Source organism: Rattus norvegicus, chromosome 11 (assembly GCF_036323735.1).
Source record: "Rattus norvegicus strain BN/NHsdMcwi chromosome 11, GRCr8, whole genome shotgun sequence".
NCBI classification, from domain to species: domain Eukaryota; kingdom Metazoa; phylum Chordata; class Mammalia; order Rodentia; family Muridae; genus Rattus; species Rattus norvegicus.
Genome location: NC_086029.1, coordinates 491,207 through 516,934, shown reverse-complemented (window position 1 = coordinate 516,934; position 25,728 = coordinate 491,207). Strand labels below are relative to the sequence as shown.

At 44.4% G+C, this 25,728-nt stretch overlaps 1 protein-coding gene across 1 annotated transcript in view; it reads right to left on the bottom strand.

The window, feature by feature from the left end:
• Window positions 1-24,535: 24,535 nt before the first annotated feature.
• Window positions 24,536-25,728, bottom strand: part of Rn45sl1 (45S pre-ribosomal RNA like 1) — a 3,879-nt gene continuing 2,686 nt past the window's right edge. The window contains exon 4 of the mRNA XM_039100762.1: window positions 24,536-25,728. This exon is cut by the window's right edge and continues 328 nt beyond it. Coding sequence (XP_038956690.1) covers window positions 24,536-25,728 — 1,193 coding nt within the window.

Below are 25,728 nucleotides of genomic sequence, written 5' to 3'. Positions count from 1 at the left end.
AGTAGCCATTCTAATATCAAATAAAATCAATTTCCAACTAAAAGTCATCAAAAAAGATAAGGAAGGACACTTCATATTCATCAAAGGAAAAATCCACCAAGATGAACTCTCAATCCTAAATATCTATGCCCCAAATACAAGGGCACCTACATATGTAAAAGAAACCTTACTAAAGCTCAAAACACACATTGCACCTCACACAATAATAGTGGGAGATTTCAACACCCCACTCTCATCAATGGACAGATCATGGAAACAGAAATTAAACAGTGATGTAGACAGACTAAGAGAAGTCATGAGCCAAATGGACTTAACGGATATTTATAGAACATTCTATCCTAAAGCAAAAGGATATACCTTCTTCTCAGCTCCTCATGGTACTTTCTCCAAAATTGACCATATAATTGGTCAAAAAACGGGCCTCAACAGGTACAGAAAGATAGAAATAATCCCATGCGTGCTATCGGACCACCACGGCCTAAAACTGGTCTTCAATAACAATAAGGGAAGAATGCCCACATATACGTGGAAATTGAACAATGCTCTACTCAATGATAACCTGGTCAAGGAAGAAATAAAGAAAGAAATTAAAAACTTTTTAGAATTTAATGAAAATGAAGATACAACATACTCAAACTTATGGGACACAATGAAAGCTGTGCTAAGAGGAAAACTCATAGCGCTGAGTGCCTGCAGAAAGAAACAGGAAAGAGCATATGTCAGCAGCTTGACAGCACACCTAAAAGCTCTAGAACAAAAAGAAGCAAATACACCCAGGAGGAGTAGAAGGCAGGAAATAATCAAACTCAGAGCTGAAATCAACCAAGTAGAAACAAAAAGGACCATAGAAAGAATCAACAGAACCAAAAGTTGGTTCTTTGAGAAAATCAACAAGATAGATAAACCCTTAGCCAGACTAACGAGAGGACACAGAGAGTGTGTCCAAATTAACAAAATCAGAAATGAAAAGGGAGACATAACTACAGATTCGGAGGAAATTCAAAAAATCATCAGATCTTACTATAAAAACCTATATTCAACAAAATTTGAAAATCTTCAGGAAATGGACAATTTCCTAGACAGATACCAGGTATCGAAGTTAAATCAGGAACAGATAAACCAGTTAAACAACCCCATAACTCCTAAGGAAATAGAAGCAGTCATTAAAGGTCTCCCAACCAAAAAGAGCCCAGGTCCAGACGGGTTTAGTGCAGAATTCTATCAAACCTTCATAGAAGACCTCATACCAATATTATCCAAACTATTCCACAAAATTGAAACAGATGGAGCCCTACCGAATTCCTTCTACGAAGCCACAATTACTCTTATACCTAAACCACACAAAGACACAACAAAGAAAGAGAACTTCAGACCAATTTCCCTTATGAATATCGACGCAAAAATACTCAATAAAATTCTGGCAAACCGAATTCAAGAGCACATCAAAACAATCATCCACCATGATCAAGTAGGCTTCATCCCAGGCATGCAGGGATGGTTTAATATAAGGAAAACCATCAACGTGATCCATTATATAAACAAACTGAAAGAACAGAACCACATGATCATTTCATTAGATGCTGAGAAAGCATTTGACAAAATTCAACACCCCTTCATGATAAAAGTCCTGGAAAGAATAGGAATTCAAGGCCCATACCTAAACATAGTAAAAGCCATATACAGCAAACCAGTTGCTAACATTAAACTAAATGGAGAGAAACTTGAAGCAATCCCACTAAAATCAGGGACTAGACAAGGCTGCCCACTCTCTCCCTACTTATTCAATATAGTTCTTGAAGTTCTAGCCAGAGCAATCAGACAACAGAAGGAGATCAAAGGGATACAGATCGGAAAAGAAGAGGTCAAAATATCACTATTTGCAGATGACATGATAGTATATTTAAGTGATCCCAAAAGTTCCACCAGAGAACTACTAAAGCTGATAAACAACTTCAGCAAAGTGGCTGGGTATAAAATTAACTCAAATAAATCAGTTGCCTTCCTCTATACAAAAGAGAAACAAGCCGAGAAAGAAATTAGGGAAACGACACCCTTCATAATAGACCCAAATAATATAAAGTACCTCGGTGTGACTTTAACCAAGCAAGTAAAAGATCTGTACAATAAGAACTTCAAGACACTGAGGAAAGAAATTGAAGAAGACCTCAGAAGATGGAAAGATCTCCCATGCTCATGGATTGGCAGGATTAATATGGTAAAAATGGCCATTTTACCAAAAGCAATCTACAGATTCAATGCAATCCCCATCAAAATACCAATCCAAGTCTTCAAAGAGTTAGACAGAACAATTTGCAAATTCATCTGGAATAACAAAAAACCCAGGATAGCTAAAGCTATCCTCAACAATAAAAGGACTTCAGGGGGAATCACTATCCCTGAACTCAAGCAGTATTACAGAGCAATAGTGATAAAAACTGCATGGTATTGGTACAGAGACAGACAGATAGACCAATGGAATAGAATTGAAGACCCAGAAATGAACCCACACACCTATGGTCACTTGATTTTTGACAAAGGAGCCAAAACCATCCAATGGAAAAAAGATAGTATTTTCAGCAAATGGTGCTGGTTCAACTGGAGGGCAACATGTAGAAGAATGCAGATCGATCCATCCTTATCACCCTGTACAAAGCTTAAGTCCAAGTGGATCAAGGACCTCCACATCAAACCAGACACACTCAAACTAATAGAAGAAAAACTAGGGAAGCATCTGGAACACATGGGCACTGGAAAAAATTTCCTGAACAAAACACCAATGGCTTATGCTCTAAGATCAAGAATCGACAAATGGGATCTCATAAAACTGCAAAGCTTCTGTAAGGCAAAGGACACTGTGGTTAGGACAAAACGGCAACCAACAGATTGGGAAAAGATCTTTACCAATCCTACAACAGATAGAGGCCTTATTTCCAAAATATACAAAGAACTCAAGAAGTTAGACCGCAGGGAAACAAATAACCCTATTAAAAAATGGGGTTCAGAGCTAAACAAAGAATTCACAGCTGAGGAATGCCGAATGGCTGAGAAACACCTAAAGAAATGTTCAACATCTTTAGTCATAAGGGAAATGCAAATCAAAACAACCCTGAGATTTCACCTCACACCCGTGCGATTGGCTAAGATCAAAAACTCAGGTGACAGCAGATGCTGGCGAGGATGTGGAGAAAGAGGAACACTCCTCCATTGTTGGTGGGATTGCAGACTGGTAAAACCATTCTGGAAATCAGTCTGGAGGTTCCTCAGAAAATTGGACATTGAACTGCCTGATGATCCAGCTATACCTCTCTTGGGCATATACCCAAAAGATGCCTCAACATATAAAAGAGACACGTGCTCCACTATGTTCATCGCAGCCTTATTTATAATAGCCAGAAGCTGGAAAGAACCCAGATGCCCTTCAACAGAGGAATGGATACAGAAAATGTGGTACATCTACACAATGGAATATTACTCAGCTATCAAAAACAACGAGTTTATGAAATTCGTAGGCAAATGGTTGGAACTGGAAAATATCATCCTGAGTGAGCTAACCCAATCACAGAAAGACATACATGGTATGCACTCATTGATAAGTGGCTATTAGCCCAAATGCTTGAATTACCCTAGATCCCTAGAACAAACGAAACTCAAGACGGATGATCAAAATGTGAATGCTTCACTCCTTCTTTAAATGAGGAAAAAGAATACCCTTGGCAGGGAAGGGAGAGGCAAAGATTAAAACAGAGACTGAAGGAACACCCATTCAGAGCCTGCCCCACATGTGGCCCATACATATACAGCCACCCAATTAGACAAGATGGATGAAGCAAAGAAGTGCAGACCGACAGGAGCCGGATGTAGATCGCTCCTGAGAGACACAGCCAGAATACAGCAAATATAGAGGCGAATGCCAGCAGCAAACCACTGAACTGAGAATAGGTCCCCTATTGAAGGAATCAGAGAAAGAACTGGAAGAGCTTGAAGGGGCTCGAGACCCCAAAAGTACAACAATGCCAAGCAACCAGAGCTTCCAGGGACTAAGCCACTACCTAAAGACTATACATGGACTGACCCTGGACTCTGACCCCATAGGTAGCAATGAATATCCTAGTAAGAGCACCAGTGGAAGGGGAAGCCCTGGGTCCTGCTAAGACTGAACCCACAGTGAACTAGTCTATGGGGGGAGGGCGGCAATGGGGGGAGGGTTGGGAGGGGAACACCCATAAGGAAGGGGAGGGGGGAGGGGGATGTTTGCCCGGAAACCGGGAAAGGGAATAACACTCGAAATGTATATAAGAAATACTCAAGTTAATAAAAAAAAAAAAAAAAAAAAAAAGAAATCATTGACTCAACTGTCAAAGATAATGTAAAACGGAAAAAGCTACTGGTTCAAAACATACAGGAAATCCAGGACTCAATGAGAAGATCAAACCTGAGGATAATAGGTATAGAAGAGAGTGAAGACTTCCAGCTCAAAGGACCAGTATATATCTTCAACAAAATCATAGAAGAAAACTTCCCTAACCTAAAAAAGAGATACCCATGGGCATACAAGAAGCCTACAGAACTCCAAATAGATTGGACCAGAAAAGAAACACCTCCCGTCACATAATAATCAAAACACCAAACGCACAAAATAAAGAAAGAATATTAAAAGCATTAAGGGAAAAAGGTCAAGTAACATATAAAGGCAGACCTCTAAGAATCACAACAGACATTTTGCCAGAAACTATGAAAGCCAGAAGATCCTGGACAGATGTCATACAGACCCTAAGAGAACACAAATGCCAGCCCAGGTTACTGTATCCTGCAAAACACTCAATTAACATAGATGGAGAAACCAAGATATTCCATGACAAAACCAAATTTACACAATATCTTTCTACAAATCCAGCACTACAAAGGATAATAAATGGTAAAGCCCAACATAAGGAGGCAAGCTATACCCTAGAAGAAGCAAGAAACTAATCGTCTTGGCAACAAAACAAAGAGAAGAAAAGCACACAAACATAACCTCACATCCAAATATGAATATAACAGGAAGCAACAATCACTATTCCCTAAGATCTCTCAACATCAATGGCCTCAACTCCCCAATAAAAAGACATAGATTAACAAACTGGATACGCAATGAGGACCCTGCATTCTGTTGCCTACAGGAAACACACCTCAGACTACCTCAGAGTGAAAGGCTGGAAAACAACTTTCCAAGCAAATGGTGAGAAGAAGCAAGCTCGAGTAGCCATTCAAATATCAAATAAAATCAATTTTCAACTAAAAGTCATCAAAAAAGATAAGGAAGGACACTTCATATTCATCAAAGGAAAAATCCACCAAGATGAACTCTCAATCCTAAATATCTATGCCCCAAATACAAGGGCACCTATATACGTGAAAGAAACCTTACTAAAGCTCAAAACACACATTGCACCTCACACAATAATAGTAGGAGATTTCAACACCCCGCTCTCATCAATGGACAGGTCATGGAAACAGAAATTAAACAGAGATGTAGACAGACTAAGAGAAGTCATGAGCCAAATGGACTTAACAGATATTTATAGAACATTCTATCGTAAAGCAAAAGGATATACCTTCTTCTCAGCTCCTCATGGGACTTTCTCCAAAATTGACCATATAATTGGTCAAAAAACGGGACTCAACAGGTACAGAAAGACAGAAATAATCCCATGCGTGCTATCAGACAACCACGGCCTAAAGCTGGTCTTCAATAACATTAAGGGAAGAATGCCAACATATACGTGGAAATGGAACAATGCTCTACTCAATGATAACCTGGTCAAGGAAGAAATAAAGAAAGGAATTAAAGACTTTTTAGAATTTAACGAAAATGAAGGTACAACATACCCAAACTTATGGGACACAATGAAAGCTGTGCTAAGAGGAAAACTCATAGCTCTGAGTGCCTGCAGAAAGAAACAAGAAAGAGCATATGTCAGCAGCTTGACAGCACGCCTAAAAGCTCTAGAACAAAAAGAAGCAAATACACCCAGGAGGAGTAGAAGGCAGGAAATAATCAAACTCAGAGCTGAAATCAACCAAGTAGAAACAAAAAGGACCATAGAAAGAATCAACAGAACGAAAGGTTGGTTCTTTGAGAAAATCAACAAGATAGATAAAACCTTAGGCAGACTAACGAGAGGACACAGAGAGTGTGTCCACAAAAAGACACAACAAAGAAAGAGAACTTCAGACTAATTTCCCTTATGAATATCGATGCAAATATACTCAATAAAATTCTGGCAAACTGAATCCAAGAGCACATCAAAATAATCATCCACCATGATCAAGTAGGCTTCATCCCAGGCATGTAGGGATGGTTTAATATATGGAAAACCATCAACGTAATCCATTATATAAACAAAGTGAAAGATAAAAACCACATGATCATTTCATTAGATGCTGAGAAAGATCTTTACCAATCCTACAACAGATAGAGGGCTTATATCCAAAACATACAAAGAACTCAAGAAGTTAGACCGCAGGGAGACAAATAGCCCTGGGGTTCAGAGCTAAACAAAGAATTCACAGCTGAGGAATGCCGAATGGCTGAGAAACACCTAAAGAAATGTTCAACATCTTTAGTCATAAGGGAAATGCAAATCAAAACAACCCTGAGATTTCACCTCACACCAGTGAGAATGGCTAAGATCAAAAACTCAGATGACAGCAGATGCTGGCGAGGATGTGGAGAAAGAGGAACACTCCTACATTGTTGGTGGGATTGCAGACTGGTACAACCATTCTGGAAATCAGTCTGGAGGTTCCTCAGAAAATTGACATTGAACTGCCTGAGGATCCAGCTATACCTCTCTTGGGCATATACCCAAAAGATGCCCCAACATATAAAAAAGACACGTGCTCCACTATCTTCATCGCAGCCTTATTTATAATAGCCAGAAGCTGGAAAGAACCCAGATGCCCTTCAACAGAGGAATGGATACAGAAAATGTGGTACATCTACACAATGGAATATTACTCAGCTATCAAAAACAATGACTTTATGAAATTCATAGGCAAATGGTTGGAACTGGAAAATATCATCCTGAGTGAGGTAACCCAATCACAGAAAAACACACATGGTATGCACTCATTGATAAGTGGCTACTAGCCCAAATGCATGAATTACCCTAGATGCCTAGAACAAATGAAACTCAAGACAGATGATCAAAATGTGAATGCTTCACTCCTTCTTTAAAAGGGGAACAAGAATACCCTTGGCAGGGAATAGAGAGGCAAAGATTAAAACAGACACAGAAGGAACACCCATTCAAAGCCTGCCCCACATGTGGCCCATACATATACAGCCATCCAATTAGACAAGATGGATGAAGCAAAGAAGTGCAGGCAGACAGGAGCCAGATGTAGATCTCTCCTGAGAGACACAGCCAGAATACAGAAAATACAGAGGCGAATGCCAGTAGCAAACCACTGAACTGAGAATAGGACCCCCTTTGAAGGAATCAGTGAAAGAACTGGAAAAGCTTGAAGGGGCTCGAGACCCTATATGTACCTCAATGCCAAGCAACCAGAGCTTCCAGGGACTAAGCCACTACCTAAAGACTATACATGGACTGACCCTGGACTCTGACCTCATAGGTAGCAATGAATATCCTAGTAAGAGCACCAGTGGAAGGGGAAGCCCTCGGTCCTGCTAAGACTGAACCCCCAGTGAACTAGATTGTTGGGAGGGCGGCAATGGGGGGAGGATGGGGAGGGGAACACCCATAAAGAACGGGAGGGGGAGGGATTAGGGGGATGTTTGCCCGGAAACCGGGAAAGGGAATAACACTCTAAATGTATATAAGAAATACTCAAGTTAATAAAAAAAAAAGAAAAGAAAAGAAATAAACCTCTGTAAATCAAAGAAAAACCTTAGTTAATAAGAATCAGACCACGGGAATCAAGCATATATATATAAACTTTCTCTTTATTACCTAAATAAGTCTATTAAGGAATGTGACAACACTAACCATGAAAACATGATATTAATTGATAATAATGAACAGCATAGAAAATAGAGGTATTGAGTAAACGTCATAAAATTGAAAGGTAAATGTATTCTTTCACAATTTCCCAATCATTTAGGACAAAGGTTTTGAAATATTCACCCGAGAGAGTTTACTAGAAGACTAAATAAACATAAAACTATGTGAACTAGTCTTGCTAATCTAATAATTATTATTACAGAGACTTGAAGCATTATTTTGAATTGAAGCAGGTATAATAGCCATCCAAAAAATTCTTTAACGGAGGGCTGGAAGATATGCTCTGTGTCTAGACGAAAATTTGGAATGCACAATTACATGCATTTGGATTGGTACTCTTTAGAATAAGTCATCTTAAGATATAAACTAATAAAATGAAAATAAGGTAAAAAAATAATCAACTTTGGAAACATTGAAATTGTAAGAGGGATTTATTCTGCTCATTGAAACTCACTTATAAATGTTTCAAACCCTAAACAAAAATATAGATACATAAATTATCACCTGGAACAACAACAAAAAACTAAGTATTTTCCTATTGCGTTACCCCTTCATTTTCATTAGTATCTTGGAAGAAAATTACATTGCAAAATCTAATATACATCGATCCACCTAAATGAAGTACATAGCAATGTTTACCCTAAAAGTCTTTCCCATCTTTGTTTATTTTGATGTAGGCACTATGATGTGGGTATTCAAATGGACATCAATCTATTTTTGGACACATATTTAGAACACTTATCTACCATTATTAAGAAAAAGAGGACATTTTTCTTTTAATTTAAATTAATTGTTTGCTTTCCAAATAGGACACCCTTTCAAATTCGGTTACTTTACTATTGTTTCCCATTAAACACTTCCACCTGAATATAAGCTAAATAAGATTATTTTTATACATTACATTATACATTCAAATTCACTAGCTCAATCTATAAGATACAATATGTCTAATACTTTGGTAATTATGTAAATTGTTTGGACGGCTTATATTACTATAAGGTGTTAGTCTCTAACAATCTTCTCACCCCTTCTTCTGTAATGTTTCCTCATCCTTTGATCAAGTGACATTTTGTAGATATAACCAATGAGATTGGGCATGGCAATTCAATTCAGTTTTGGCCATCTGTACCTTGTGGACGCAGAACATGTTCCATAGATGGTTCAGCTAGTACTTGGCCATGCATCCTTTTTCATGACTTGGAGAACTAGTCTTCTATGGGGTTGGAGCTCCCAGGCACCTCAATCAGCCCCTCCTTTTTGTCAACCCGGGCGAGCTTGTAGCCAGAAGGGCATTAACACTGGCCATTCACATCATCCCACAAGAGGTTCGTCCTCTTCTTGGGATATATGCCCTTAAGGTACTGGAACTGCTGCCAGTCTTTGAGCAGCCTTGGCCGGGTAGTGGCTTCTTGCAGGGCCAGCCTCTGTTAGGGTCCTACAAGCTCACTACCACTGCCTTCTCCATATGCTTGTTCAGCAACTGCCACAGCTGGTAGATGAAAGATTACATGTTTTACCACACCAGCGCCCACAGGTTGGCCTCCAGCGAGGGCCTGGCTTGGCAGTGCACCATTGATGGTTTGCTGTCAGAAACCAGGAGGTTGCCAGGTCAAAAAACAGTTCTATGGAAAATATCCTGAGTGAGGTAACCCAATCACAGAAAAACACACATGGTATGCATTCATTGATAAGTGGCTATCAGCCCAAATTCTTGAATTACCCTACATGCCTAGAACACATGAAACTCAAGACAAATGATCAAAATGTGAAATATAGGATTTCTCTACAAAAATAACAAATATAATAATAAAATAATAAAAACAATAAATTATATAGGAAGGAGGAAAAGAAACTCAGGTAAAAAGCAAAGAAGCATTCTCAACAAAATGGTAGAAGAAAATGTCCTTGACTTAAACAAGACACTTATCAAAGTAAAAGACACACACAGAATATGAAATAGACTGGAGTAGAAAAGAAAGTCCCCTTGGCATATATTACCTAAGACAGTAATCATAGAGAACAAAAAAGTATAATAAAAACGGCAAGGGGATTCTTCCTAGAGACTCTAAAAGCCATAAGAGTGTGGATAGATGCACTGCAGACTAAGAGACCAGACTAATAAAATTGGATTTTAGTTGACCCAAGTTCCTCTCTTCTTTACCACATACAGGATCATTAGATCCTTCCAAAAATTGTCTTCAGAACTTCTCTGAGGAAGACTAAGTTGCTTAAGACCTCTGCTGAAGTATTTTTTATAAAAGGGCCTGCTTGCTTTTTCCTTATTTCTACTCCAGCAGGATATAGGCAAATTTTTTGCAACCTTGTTTTAGTAAGAATTCAACCCCTCCTGTAGCCCACTGCCCAGAATAGGTAATGGGAGAGAAAAGTTATTAGACAAGGGGGAAGAGGACCTGTTCAGCAATAGTTCTTTGGGAATTAGCTTGTTTTTCTTTGGCAGCAGTTCAATACAACAGCAAGCACCAAATATGATCCAGGAGGGGGATTTCACAGGGGAGAAAAGCAGGGGCATAGTGAAAACATTGTGGCAGCGGCTGTGCAGATTCAGGAGCTCCTGTTGAAGCTGCAACAAAGCACCCTGTACTCTGAAGCACAGCAGTTTAGCCAATTAGCTGGAGACCTGGCTCCCACTGCCTGCCTTGCCTGCAATCTGTACAGGATACAAGAGGACAAACAACTGTGCCCAAGCTGAGCAGGAAGGGTATAAGTGCCTTTGAAGGACCTGCAGGCACCACCTTAGTCAACTTCATTAGAGCAAAGAGTCTAAAGTGTTTTCCTCCTTCAAGCATGGCACCCCAGCCCATTTTCTTTCACTCCATGCCTTAATTTATGGCTTCTATTTCCCTTCATAATTTTGTCATTTAGTTTCTCTCTCTCTCTCTCTCTCTCTCTCTCTCTCTCTCTCTCTCTCTCTCTCCCTCTCTCTCTCTGTCTGTCTTTCTCTCTCCTTTTTTTGTTGTTTTCTTGTTTCAACTAATATAAAGTACGAGCAATTTGATATTTCTAACCTAATATTTGTTGTGGTTTATGCCATGCATACTTGCACATTAAATTTTTTTCTTAAATTTGTCACAGTTAATAGGATACATTAGCTTAGCTCAATCTGTGGTCTTGTTTTTTTTTGTTTTTGTTTTTTTGTTTGTTTGTTTTTTTTTTGAGGCAGGTGAATGTTGGGGTGACCTCATTTCCAACTCCTCATCCTTGTGCCTCTAAAATCAAATGCTTATCAATTTTCAAAGTTTTCTTTGCCACTGGATATGTGTGTGAGTGTGTGTGTGTGTGTGTGTGTGTGCACATATGTGCCACAGTGTTCTGTTCATAGTTTCTACCATGGGTCCCAGGTATTGAACTCAGGTAATCATACTAGTACAGCAAGTTCTTTTACCTGCTGAGTACCTTGCTGCTATTGCATGTGTGTGTGTGTGTGTGTGTGTGTGTGTGTCTAATTTACATATATGTATATACCTTATATTGATCCTGTCTCTGCCTCTCAATACCATCATCCTTCCTTTCTTCACCTCTTCTATCATTTCTCTTTAATCCCTCTGGACAGTTTCTCTTTGTTCACATCAGTTTAAAATGTAGGAGCGCACACACACACACACACACACACACACACACACCTATTGAAACAAAATTAAAATGAAAAAACAAAAATATGCAGTCTTTCTGATCAGCAATCATTAGCATATGCTTTTTTATTTTTTTATACAATTGATATATAATAATTAATGGTCAATCAGATTGAAACTTTTCCTTAATGTTGATATCTTTGGAGTTTTCATAAATGTTATTATACTATCTGCAGATAAAAATGTAAACTTTTAATTCATAGTAGAGACCGGCCTGAAAATATCACATTCCTCCATTCTGATCACAATATTATGCTGTCTATAAGGGTGATTACCACTTAGTAGTTCTCAGTGGTCACATGCTACAAAAAGGAAACAGAAGAGTTGTGTTCTTGCGACCCCTTCTGGCCAAAGGTCATTATGTGCTTGTCCTGAAGAAATGATATGGATTACTGGGTATGGGGTGCCACCTTGCGGAAGTAAGGTTGTAGTGCACCTGAGCGATGTCTTGAAAGTTTTGTCTGGGCTGGGGATTTAGCTCAGTGGTAGAGCGCTTACCTAGGAAGCGCACGGCCCTGGGTTCGGTCCCCAGCTCCGGAAAAAAAAAAAAAAAAAAAAAAAAAAAGAAAGTTTTGTCTGGTTCTAAAGTCCAAGAGTTGGAGGCTCATTCCCACCATAAGCACTCCTCTCTCAGTAGAAATCAACCTCAACTTTAAAGGAAACGACACTTAATTTCCAGTCAGACTCGTCCACATTCCTCAATCGGGCATAAGTCCAAAGTACTTTCAGAAAAATGAAAAAGCAAGGCAACCCATTAGAAAATTCAGGCCAGAGTCTTCTGTCTAGTCCAATGGAACAATGCCTCGACATACCCAGCTACAAGTCCTTAATCCATACCCCATGTCAGATATTGTGAATCTTCTAAGGTAATAGCATATTTCATAATGCCCTAGTAGGCACTTAATTGCTTGTTTGTGGTTTTATGACATAAAGAACAAAGTACCTTTTATGGTGGTGGTCCACTGTTAGTTCAAGAGTTCAAGCAGAAGGGCAGAAGCAGGGAGTAGAATATCCTTGTTTGCATAGATAGTCGCAGGGTAGATGCAAACAAAAAGAGATCTTCGATTACAAAATGCAAAACCCAAAATGAACATGTCATGGCAGATGTGTGTCCCTTCTGAGTGCACAGGGTAAGATTCAACTTTATCATGCCGAGAGAACATTCATAAGAAAATTAACTGGAGACACCACGAAGATTAGAGTAGAAGTAATGGTGCCGGAGAGATGTCTCCATGGTTAAGGATACTGACTGTTGTTCCGGAGGTCCTGACTTCAATTCTCAGCAAGCGCATCACCATCTCACAACCACCTACAGTGAGAACTGGCGCCCTCTTCTGGCCTGTAGGCAAGCATACATGCATGCAGAATGCTGTAGATGAAATAAATCTGAAACAAGCCAAAGTGAAAATAAATAGACTTGGAAAGCTATGTGTATTTTATATAACAAGTACAACTACATCTACTGCTATTCTGCATAGATATCCAGGGGCCTGCAGTGTCCATCGAGTTCTGATAGTACACCCATCACTTCAATATCTGAAACCAGTGTCACTTATGAAATAACTTCAGCTAAATTATAAGTTATATCATTGTCATTCAAGTCTGGAAATAACCCTTTTAAGGAATTTACGAAGTTTTAGTCACTGTGTTGCAACAGGATCTCTCAGGGGTTAGAGAGTGGCTCAGAGACTAAGAGCACCGGTAGTGGGATCTAGTGCCCTCTTCTGGTATGTTTGAAGGCAGCTACAACGAACTAACATAAGTAAAAAATAAATATTAAAAAAAAGGGGGGGGACTGGAGCGATGGCTCAGTGGTTAAGAGCACAGACTGGTCTTCTGGAAGTCATGAGTTCAATTCCCAGCAACCACATGGTGGCTCACAGTGAGATCTGGTACCCTCTTCTGGCCTGCAGTCACATATGCAGGCAGAATGCTATACATAAAATAAATAAATAAATCGATCTTTAAAAGGAAGAAAAAAACAGGAGCTCTCTGTACAATCTGGCATTATCATATTAAGGAATGACATGGACTTGCTGGGTGGACCAAGGTGGCTTTGGTCATACAGGAATCAATCTGCTTTTTTATCCTAAGTACTGAAATAGGTATTTCGAGTCACTATGCCCAAGTGTGAAGAGCCCTTTGATGGTTGTGGTTAGCAACTTTGCTTATCATTTCCCATCATCCAATTCTTTCTATGTAAATGAGACCACTTCTGTAGTGTCTGATTGCAAGTGAATTCTGATTGGCTGTGTAATTCAGACATTTTTGTGGTTACAGTTGAATAAAGAGGAACTTATGGTTTTCTATGTCTCTAAGTGTTTGCTTTGTCTATGGGTGTATGGATCACGAGGTTGTCAGGTGTGGGCAGAGTTTGGAAGACAGCTTTGCATATCGAGGTCGGTGTTAGCATATGTATGGTTACCAGGAACCAAATCCAGATCCTCTGCAAGAACAACAAGTGATTTCAACTGCTGTGCTATTTTCCTAGCCTCTTCCTCTATACTTTGGTCTTTCTGAAGTCTCCATCTGCCATAACAAAATGACTTCCATGGTTACAACATCTATTTTTAAGAAATGAAACCAGCCAACCAACTAAACTAACTAACTAACTAATTAACAAACAAACAAACAAACAAAAGACAAGGACCATCCCTATAACCCTGGCTTTCTTGAGAAATAACTATGACTGTACATCCATACCATTTCTTTGGACTTCTCTGAAGGACAGGAGGGAGGCTAGTGGAAGAAGTGGAGCTATGTCACTACAGTTATGATTCATTCTAAGTCTGTTTTTTTGTGTTTTTTTTCTGGTTTTTTGTGTTTGTTTGTTTGTTTTTTATTTCTTTATTTATTTTTTTTTTTTTAGTTTTCAGTGATATTTGGCAAATGCCCATCTTGCTGAGAACCACTGTTACTCATTAAAAAGGCATAAAGAGACCAAATTTCAGAAGAGGTGGCCAAACACTTTTAGATTTCATTCCTTGAATTGAGACCTTTGGTTTGTTTTCCTTGTTTATTTGGCTGAGGAAGGGCATTTTTAAATGGTTGTCCTTGAGCTGACATTGTAGACTAGGCTTGCCTTGAATTCACAGATCAGGCTGCCTCCACCTTCTGAGTGTTGGCAGCAAAAATCTGGCTTTGGGAGGGGCTAAACAATCACACTGAGAGCTGTTATCCTTTTTTGGTCAACGTTATTCAGCAGATATTGTTTAGTAAGTCTCGAGTTAATCATCGGAAGAGGTGTTAACCAGTATCTGGTTCTATCTGGACCTTCAAGGTCTATACAAGGCCGGAGTAACCTGAAGGAGAAGCAGGACGGTCAGGGAGTACTACTTTCAAGAAAGATATATTCCAGTGCAATCTATAAGGTAAGACAAACAGATTTTATTTATTTTTTACTTTTTATTTTTTGCTTATCTACCTATATTAAACACTGCCTGTTCATGGTACATTCAGAAACCAGGGAAAGGTGGCATATCTGCCGAAATTAGAGTTATAGATGGTATTCAGCTGCTTGTTGAACAAAAACTAAGAGATTGTCTCTGATTAAAGAGTTCGTAAATTTTGTTTTGGTCTCAAGTTTCACTTTTCTCATCAAAAGAAATTTTTTGGTATTGATTGGGCTTGTTAAATTCCTGTACTTATGACCCATGATTGCTGACATTACATTTAGCAGGCAAGGACAGGGTGAGACAGACTCTCTAATATTTGTATTTATATCTTTAGTGAAAGACAGTGCAGTAAACATTTCTGGTCCCTGATTCTCCTTGTTTCTGTAGTATATATTGATGTAGAGGGAGGTGGATCACTGTAAACTTGATGCTAGCCTAGTCTACAGACCAAGTTTCAGGAAAGCCAAGGAAAACCAGAGAGGAGGCCTATGTAAACAAGAACAAAATTTTATTTTGGCTTTTTTTAACGAGGAAGAGACATGATCTGTCTAGTCTTAATGTCTGTAGAATTTTGATAAGGAAGGCCAGTTGAATTTTATTATAGAGTTTTGACTGATCTTATTTGAGCTTTGACTGTGTTTCTTTCTTACAATAAGAAAGCAGAACTAATGTTCTACTTAAATGTTCTCTTAGGAATTATTTTATTATCAAGTGTTTGTGGAGTGTTATACTCCATGGTTGGTTACAGAGACTGAGATGGTGGTGAAATCTCTCTCCATGTATTTCCGGTTGTCTGGGAAGTCACGGTATATGTTGACTTGGTGTGGAGCCACAGATATATGAAAACAAGGTCTACCTCAAAAGTTTCTTGGAGTTCAAGAACAAGGATTACTGAATGAATGAAATTTATGTGTAGAGGCCAGCCTGGTCTACCTAGTATGTTTTGGTACCATGTAGAGAATTGCTGTCTTTCGTAAATATACTCTGCACTTTACAAACGTAGTAACACTAGAAGACTGGGACTGAAAATGTGCAGATAAGATGGTGGTCGAGCTGTGTGTGTTGGTGTGGGAGGGAGACTGCTTCAGTGCTTGCTGCTTTCAAAAGTATGGCCCGTTTCAGCTTTTTAAGGAAACTCCGGGCTTATGATGTGTCTTGATTTATTTGATTTTACTTACTGTCTATTGGGTTCATATTTTATTTTTATTGATTTTACGGATATTTGTGCTTAACTATTTTTGCCTGGCTTAACTTAAAAGATTCAGAAGGAGAACATGTGGATGTGGATGGTCTGAGGCTTCTGGATGCTTTTGGGTGCCTCTTCACCTTTCTGCAAAACCTCATTTATCTCAATCTCTAAATATCATCTCTCAGATAACAACAGGCCTGCCAGCTGTAAGGAACCTTTAGTCTTTTATTCTCTCTTTGCCAAAATTTATGTAACTGTCTTTTTAAAGATAGGATATTTCCTGTTGATAATAGGCAAGCACCAGGACCTGATCTGGCCAAGTGTTCTATAAAATTTAAAGAATAATATAATACTCTCTTGCCATCAATGCGATCGCATCTATTGCCTTCTTCATCATGTGTCCCTGTGAAGGGCAATGGTTCCGCAGAACTCCTGTATGTACTCAAGCTGTTTCTACCTAAAGTATCGGCCCACCACCTTCCTCTAATTAAATAATGTTTTCTCCCATGTAACTACTTGATAGGAATTCCTAAATGTTTGGATTTTTTTACAGTCTACGGTACTTTCCCCTCTAATATCTAGCGCCTTACTTCTTTCACTATCTAGGACATCTGGATTTTCCAGAGTTCATTCTTCCTGTTAAAAGTTATTGATCACGGGGTTGGGAATTTAATTTAGCTCAGTGGTAGAGCGCTTGCCTAGCAAGGGCAAGGCCCTGGGTTCGGTCAACAGCACCGAATAAAAGAAAAAAGAAAGTTATTGATCACAACTCTTAGAGTTTCCTTCTGTTTCTACTTAATTTTCTCGAGTGCTTTCAAAAGAGGCATGGTCCGTAAAGACTGAATCAGATCTCCATGTTCCTGTTAGTAGAGAAAGAAACAAAAGAGCAAATATGTAACTCCCCATCATACCTATTCAAATCACCTAGGCAGAAAGTCGAGGAGGGAGTGGCCTATTGTCTCCAGGAGACAAAGTTCCAAGAAAAACATATATCTGGGCCTGCTGACCAAGTATGTTTCATGTCAGACAGGCTCCACTAGAGCAGGTACAGCACAGAAGACACTGACAGACAAGCAGGCAGGCAGGCACGCGCGTGTGTGTGTGTGCGCGGGCGCGCGCACACACACACATACACACACACACACACACACACACACACACACACACACACACCCTACCTAGGATGAAAAAAGGAACTATGGCAATGCTTGCCTTTGTTTTCAGCACTGGGGAGGCAGAGGCATATGCAGGGCAAAGGCAGGAGAATCTTTGGCTGAGGATGGTGTAAGGCTGCTTTTGGGTGCTTCATCACCATTCTGCACAAATACACACTGGTTTTCTATTCTTTTCTTTTTTCTTTTTTCTTTTTTTCTTTTTTTGTTTGGAGATTTATTTATTTATTTTCTGTACAGTATTTTGCCTGCATATGTAACTGCAGGCCAGAAGAGGGCACCAGACCTCATTACAGATGATTGTGAGCCACCATGTGGTTGCTGGGAATTGAAATCTGGACCTCTGGAAGAGCAGTCAGTGCTCTTAACCACTGAGCCATCTCTCCAGCCCCTGTTGTCCCCAGCCCCGGAAAAAAAGTAAAAAGAAAAAAGAAAAAATCCCTAACCCCCCGATTTAACTTTTAATTTCTTGTCATGCTAGGCAAGCGCTCTACCACTCTGTGCTTATGATGTATCTTTTGGTTTATTCGATTTTACTTACTGTCTATTGGGTTTGCATTTGATTTTTATTGATTTTATTGATATTTATGTTTAACTATTTTGACCTGGCTAAATGACTGACTGACTGACTGACTGACTGACTAAGTCTACCTGGCATACAGGAGGAATTCAAGGACGAACGATTGTTTAAGTATGACAAAAATAAGTAAGTAAGTAAGTAAGTAAGTAAGTAAGTAAGGGGGTTGGGGATTTAGCTCAGTGGTAGAGCGCTTGCCTAGCAAGTGCAAGGCCCTGGGTTCTGTCCCCAGCTCCGAAAAAAAAGAAAGAAAAAAAAGTAAGTAAGTAAGTAAGTAAGTAAGTAAGTAAATAAATAAATAAATAAATAAATACGATCATTTAGAAGTAATATAGGCAGAAGGAGAACATGTGGCTGTGGATGGTCTGAGGCTTCTGGCTGCTTTTGGGTGCCTCTTCACCTTTCTGCACGTGCAAACTGAGTTTAATTAAGTTCTGTTTCCCTAGAGGCTGGGAAAGGGAGAAACAGAAGTGACCTGGAACATCAGGGCTAATGGCCGGCTGCCTCCATCTTGGTGAGGTCAGGTGTCAGCCAAGCTGGCTGCCAACCATCCACAGTTGAATCCAAAGTGCCCAAATGGGACACTATAACAAATCATGTATACAGATTTGTGTATATGGAAAACATTTTTCCTTTCTCTTCTTTTCTTTTCTTGAGAAATTCAGCTGGTCCTGATGTCTTTCCCTCGGTGTGTCCCTCTGTCATCTCTCTCTCTCTGTCTCTTTGTCTTACTGTCTCTGTCTGTCTCTGTCTGTCTCTGTCTCTGTCTCTCTGTGTGTGTGTGTGTGTGTGTGTGTGTGTGTGTGTGTGTGTGTGTGTGTGTTCCTTAATCTCAGCAGCACTACTCATCCAATCGATTTTTCCTCTCCCCTTGTCTCCTTCACATGGCTATTACCCCACCTTAAACAGCACTAGAAGAGCCTGGCAGGCAGATATCTACCCTCTATGCTGTCAGAATTTTTTTTTTTTTTTTTTAAAGTCAAAACCTGGATTCTCAGGAGCCATGTGGTGTGTCCTCCTAGGTTCTGGTGCCCTCTTCTGGCATGCAGACATATAGTCAGCAGAGAGAGCTGTGTGGGTGGCCGAGGCAGGCAGAGTGGACCTCTGTGAGCTTGAGGCTAGATAAGTCTACGGAGCAAGTTCCATGACTGCCTGGGCTATACCAAAAGAAACGTACCTTGAGGCAAAACAAAACAAAGCAGAAAAGGTTCTGCTTTTATTTTACAGACATGTGTTCTCTCTAGTCCTATTGACTATAGAAGTTTGATCATGAAGTCACATTGATTTTTATTACAGAGTTTATTTGTGTGTGTGTGAGAGAGAGAGAGAGAGAGAGAGAGAGAGAGAGTTTTTTCTTTAATCTTCAAACATATTTTTTATTGTTTATTTATTTTATGAGCACACTGTCACTGTCTTCAACACACAAGGAGAGGATTCCATTACAGATGGTTGTGAGCCACCATGTGGTTGCTTGGATTTGAACTAAGGATCTCTGGAAGAGCAGTCAGTGCTCTTCACCGCTGAGCCGTCTCTCCAGCCCTGAAACAATATCTTGAATAAACAATAACAAAAACACTAAAACTAAGTCTGCCAGTTTTCCTCTTTCTTTCTCTCTCTCTCTCTCTCTCTCTCTCTCTCTCTCTCTCTCTCCCTCCCTCCCTCCCTCCCTTCCTTCTTTCTTCCTTTCTTTCTTTTTCTTCAGATAGGATTTCTTAGTGAATGATATTTATGTTGATATAAATTTTTTACGTACTTTTGACTGGCTAACTAACTAGCTAAGTCTGCCTGTCCTAAAGAAGGAGTTCCCCTGCCACAACTAAATACGTGCATAGAAAAAAAATATATAATTATTAACTTGGGATGAAACTAATGTAACAAGCAAGCAAACAAACGCACAAGCAAACAAAGTAGGGATGGTGGTGCTGGGTGCCTGGTATATGGGAGATGGGAGACCTGTGGTCTAGAGCGTCCAGAGCTCTGGCCTCCATACTCTGGACTGCATTCTCTCTAGCAATCTTCCCAAAGTGGCTGTATTTAACCATGTTTTTATTTTTTAAATTGGCTCTCTCTCTCTCTCTCTCTCTCTCTCTCTCTCTCTCTCTCTCTCTCTCTCTTTCTCCCTCCCTCCCTCCCTCCCTCCCTCCCTCCCTCCCTCCCTCCCCCCACCACACACACAGAGGCACGTGTGAACAAGGGAATGCAAATGCACAAAATAAGTATGTTTTGATCAGAGTGAAAACAAATCACGGGAATTTTAACCATTCCACCATCATTCCACCATTCTTTTAATTTACTCTCTGTGTTTAGTCTTCCAAAGAGGGTGGCAGGTGTGTGGTTTGGTGAGTGCCGGCTGGCGGTGGCAGCGAGGAACAGAGAACAACAACAACCCCCCCTCCCCCCCATCGGGATCGGTGGAGGGTTTTAAAAATGAGTGAGCCATTTAAAAATGGTGTGGAACTGAGGTCGCCGCCACCCTCCCCTCACGACGGAGTTTGGACGCTCCCTTTTCCTAACTGTGCCTGTTCCTTGCTAATTGTTAACCGATTCGAGAGTGCATGTCCTTTCACTTAGAGGTGGCCTGTTTTCACCGCTCCGTCCTACTTTCCTTTTCTGGGTGCCTGAGGGGGTTGGCCCCGAGTCCATCCCGCGTTCACTGTGTTCCGGCGGGACAACCGGGACCGTTTGTGCCATTCGGGAGAAGTGGTGGGTACCTGCCCCGTTGTGCGTGGGTGAGTGTCCCCCTGAGCTAGGGAGGTCACTCCGGAGAGACGGAATGAGTGTGTGTGGCGGCGGCGGCGCGTGACAGTCTGTATTGGTTTGCTTGATCGAGATCGCTGTCGGGCGACACCTAGTGGCGACAAGTTTCCGCAACGCTCCTGTCCCCCGGTTGGTGACAAAGGACGGGGAAGTGCCTGTGGTGAGCCGGCCAGGGTGAGAGGGTGACAGGCAAGCAGGCGGGTGCGCGACGGAGACGCCGTCCTGTCTGGGGACCATCTCTAGCTAGGAGGTTGTACCTGGAGAACTTCAGGGGAGGAGGGTGGCTGTACGACCTATTGGGACACAAGGAGGGGTTGGTGGCAGCTGGATGAGGTCGACCAGAAGGCTTGGGCCCCGTCCCGGATTTTTTTTTTTTTTTTTCCAATTTTTTTTTTTTAATTTTTTATTTTATTTTATTTTATTTTTTTTTATTTCTTCCCTCCTCTCCGGTCCCAGCCAGCGGGACCATAGACACTTTTGAGGCCGAGAGGGTGCTGTGTCCCCGGCCTCCGAGCCGAGGTGGCCCGGCTAGGGGGCGCCACGGAGTTTTTTTTTTTTTTTTTCTTTTCCAGGAGTCCCTTCGGTCCCAGCCAGCGGGACCATAGACACTTTTGAGGCCGAGAGGGTGCTGTGTCCCCGGCCTCCGAGCCGAGGTGGCCCGGCTAGGTGGCGCCACGGATTTTTTTTTTTTTCTTTTCCAGGAGTCCCTTCGGTCCCTGATAGCGGGAGCCTGGACCTCTGAGGCCGAGAGGGTGCTGTGTCCCCGGCCTCCGAGCCGAGGTGGCCCGGCTAGGGGGCGCCACGGAGTTTTTTTTTTCTTTTCCAGGAGTCCCTTCGGTCCCTGATAGCGGGAGCCTGGACCTCTGAGGCCGAGAGGGTGCTGTGTCCCCGGCCTCCGAGCCGAGGTGGCCCGGCTAGGGGGCGCCACGGAGTTTTTTTTTTTTTTTCTTTTCCAGGAGTCCCTTCGGTCCCTGATAGCGGGAGCCTGGACCTCTGAGGCCGAGAGGGTGCTGTGTCCCCGGCCTCCGAGCCGAGGTGGCCCGGCTAGGGGGCGCCACGGAGTTTTTTTTTTTTTTCTTTTCCAGGAGTCCCTTCGGTCCCTGATAGCGGGAGCCTGGACCTCTGAGGCCGAGAGGGTGCTGTGTCCCCGGCCTCCGAGCCGAGGTGGCCCGGCTAGGGGGCGCCACGGAGTTTTTTTTTTCTTTTCCAGGAGTCCCTTCGGTCCCTGATAGCGGGAGCCTGGACCTCTGAGGGCGAGAGGGTGCTGTGTCCCCGGCCTCCGAGCCGAGGTGGCCCGGCTAGGGGGCGCCACGGAGTTTTTTTTTTTTTTTTCTTTTCCAGGAGTCCCTTCGGTCCCTGATAGCGGGAGCCTGGACCTCTGAGGCCGAGAGGGTGCTGTGTCCCCGGCCTCCGAGCCGAGGTGGCCCGGCTAGGGGGCGCCACGGAGTTTTTTTTTTTTTTTTTCTTTTCCAGGAGTCCCTTCGGTCCCAGCCAGCGGGACCATAGACACTTTTGAGGCCGAGAGGGTGCTGTGTCCCCGGCCTCCGAGCCGAGGTGGCCCGGCTAGGTGGCGCCACGGATTTTTTTTTTTTCTTTTCCAGGAGTCCCTTCGGTCCCTGATAGCGGGAGCCTGGACCTCTGAGGCCGAGAGGGTGCTGTGTCCCCGTCCTCCGAGCCGAGGTGGCCCGGCTAGGGGGCGCCTCCGAGACTTTATTTTTTCCAGGATCCTCCCCGGTCCCTGCCAGCGGGAGCATGGACTTCTGAGGCCGAGGGGAAGCTGTGTTCCAGGCTATCTACCATGGCCTCCTCGGTCTGTGAGCACTCAGGGTTCTAAGGTCGACCAGTTGTTCCTTTGCGGTCCGGTTCTCTTTCTACATGGGGACCTCTTGGGGACACGTCACCGAACATGACTTCCAGACGTTCCGTGTGGCCTGTCATGTTTATCCCTGTGTCTTTTACACTTTTCATCTTTGCTATCTGTCCTTATTGTACCTGGAGATATATGCTGACACGCTGTCCTTTTGACTCTTTTTGTCATTAAAGGACGTTGGAAGAGGCTTGCACCAAGGCTGTTTGCTTGTCCAGCCCTAGCTCTTTTCTTCTGCGCATGGGCCTCTTCGATGCTTGAAGCTTAGCGTCCCCCCATGAGTACGCGCTTCCTGCTTTCCCGTGCTTGCTTGCCTGTGCTCTGTGGGGCAGCTTTATGACAACCGTCCCGCGTGTCAGGCGTTCCCGATTTCCCCGTGGTGGTTGTCGTCCGTTACCGGTAGGAGTCGTTGGTGCCGAGTGCGACTGGAAGGGTTTTCCCGTTTGGTGCCAGTGACCCCCTGGCGTGCTCCTCTGCGGCCGACCGGTTTTTTTATTTGTTTTTTTTTTTTTGTTTTTTGTTTTTTTTTTTTTTTTGTTTTTTGGAAGGAGTTCCCGAACCTCCGCTGCTTGGTGGTGTGTCCCTTTCTTTCCTGCTGTGTGACTCCCGAGTTGCACCTTTTCTCCTTCGAAGGGGATTTTATTTTTTTATTTTTATTTTTTATTTTTTATTTTTTTTTTTTGAAGGAGTTCCCGAACCTCCGCTGCCCGTTGAGTCCCGTTCTTCCACGCCACGTGCCTCCCGAGTGCAACGCTTCCTTTTTTTTCTCGCCCTCGAGAAGGGTAAATTTTTTTTTGTGTGTGTGGCAGTGTTAGCGACTTCTTCCCGTGCTCTCTCTCGCTCTTCTCGCTCGTATTCCCGTCCAGTGCGTTGTTAGAAAGCTCTCACGCCCGTTGTTCCCGATGCATGGCGTGTCTCGCTCCCGTTGGATCGATGTGGTGCTGCCGCGTTCTCTTCGGGCCGGGGCCTAAGCCGCGCCAGGCGAGGGACGGACATTCATGGCGAATGGTCATTCAGCGCGAATGGCGACCGCTCTTCTCGTTCTGCCAGCGGGCCCCTCGTCTCTCCTCCCCATTCCTTTGCAGGGTGGTGTGTGGAAGTCAGGGGTGCGGCTGTCCGGCACGAGCGCTGACCCGCGCACACTTGTTGCTGTGGTTCGCGGTGTCCCTGTGGACGTGTCGGGGGCGCTTGCCCCCACGCCGTTCACTGCTTCGCGGCCCTCTTCCCCCGTGCCGGGGGAAGGTGGTAGACCCGCTGCGGTGCATACCCTTCCCGAATGGTGTGTGCACGCGCCCTGCTTTGTGTGAGCCTTGCGGTGCTCCTGGAGCGTTCCGGGCTTTGACCACCAAGGTGCCCGCTTCTGAGTTGGCGGTGGCGCTACCCGCTCCCCGGCGTGCCTCCTGTGCTCCATGGTGCTTGTGCCTTTACGCTTTCCCTTGTCCTAGTTGCCGGCTTTCTGCACGGTGACAGAAAGGGGGGGGGTCGAGGAGTTGAGTGTGCGGGTAAAAAGGCTCCTTCCGTTGGGTGAGCGCCCACCCCGTGCCTATGTTTTTGGTGCCTTCACCCGCGGGCCCTGCGCGGTTAGGGTGGTGCTGAGCGATCGCGGCTGGCCCTTTTTAAAGACCGGACTCCCTCAAGTCAAGGCTCCTCCTTTGTGTGCGCCTTGAAGAGGCCTGGCTCTCGGCGGGGACCTGTCGCAGGTCCCCCCGGTCCGCGAATGCTCAAGAAGACCCCGGAGAAAGAGACCTTTGCCGATACCGCAGACCCCCCACCAGCTGGCGCGTGGTCCTTCCCGTTCTGTCCCGCGCCTGTTGCTCGTTTCCCGTTGCGTGCACGGAGCCCTTGGCTGCTCGTCGGTGTTGGGTTCGTCCCGCCCTCAGTGAGGAATTTGCCTTCTCTAGCTATCTTCGGAAAGGGCTTTACGATCTCCGAGGGGCTTCTCCCGGATGGTCCCCTCGGCTGCCCGCCCTGACCTCAGCCTTCTGCGCGCAGCGTTTGCTCTCTCGCCTACCGCGACCCGCGCCTCCCCGCTCCGAGTACGAGGAGGGATCACGCGGGACGGGGCTCTGTCGACCTGCCGCTGTGCGGAGCTTGTGGGGGAGATTGGGTTTCTGGTGGCAGGTGGCGGGGAAGGGCCGTGCACACGCCCGCGTGCGCGGTACCCCCCTCACCGCGAGGGGTCGTCGCGGGACGGGTGGGTTTGGAAGGGCGGCGGTGGGCTCCCGGTCCCACCCGCCTCCGTTTCCCCCGTGCCCTCCGTCGCGTGTGCGTCCCTCCCACGCGCGTCCACGTCCCGGCCACTCTCGCGGCGAGGTCGTGTCGCGTGTGGTGCGTGCCGCGTGCTCTCGGGCGTCTGCGGTTGCCGCCTCGTCCCCCCCTTCCACGGCAGCGTTCCCACGGCCGGTGGAGATCGCGGGAGCCGTCCTACCCCCCCTTCCCCCTCCGCGGGGCTCTCGAGGGTCCGTGAACCGCGGGGTTGGCCTCGCTCTCGGGGGCGGACTTCTTATTTGGGGGAACCGGCGGTCGGCCGCGTCCGGCGCGTCGTCGGACGTTGGGACCCGCTGCCACGCGGGGGTCTTCGTCGGTTGGCGTCGGCGTCTGCCTCGGTTCGCTCTCGCGTCGGCTGGCGTCTCCTCGGGCTCCCGGGGGTTGTCCGTTGGTTTCGGGTCGGCTCGGTGCCGCGGGCGTGGCGGGACTGCTCCGGGTTGGGTGCAGTGTGATTCCCGCCGGCTTGGCTCGCGTGCCCGGTCGCCGCCCGAGCGGCCTCCCGGTCCCTTGTGAGGCGTCTCCCGCGGGGGGTGCCGCTGCGGCCCGCCCTGCCGTCGACGGTCCTCGTTCTGCCGGTTCGCTCCCCCTCCCCGCCCGCCGGCGTTCCTTTCTCTCTCGCTCCTCGTCTGGCCGACCCGCGGCCGTGCTGCCGGGCCCCTCCTCACGGGGGGGCAGCCGGGCGCGCACGGGTCCCGGGGCGGTCGCGGGGTGCCTGGGGGGAAGGGCCGCCCGGCGGGCGGGAGGAAGTTGCGGTTTGAAGGGCGTCCCGGCCGCCGCGGCCGTGGCGGCGCGTCTCGCCTGGTCTCTTGGAGGCGTGTGCGGGGGGAAAGACGCCCCGCGAGGC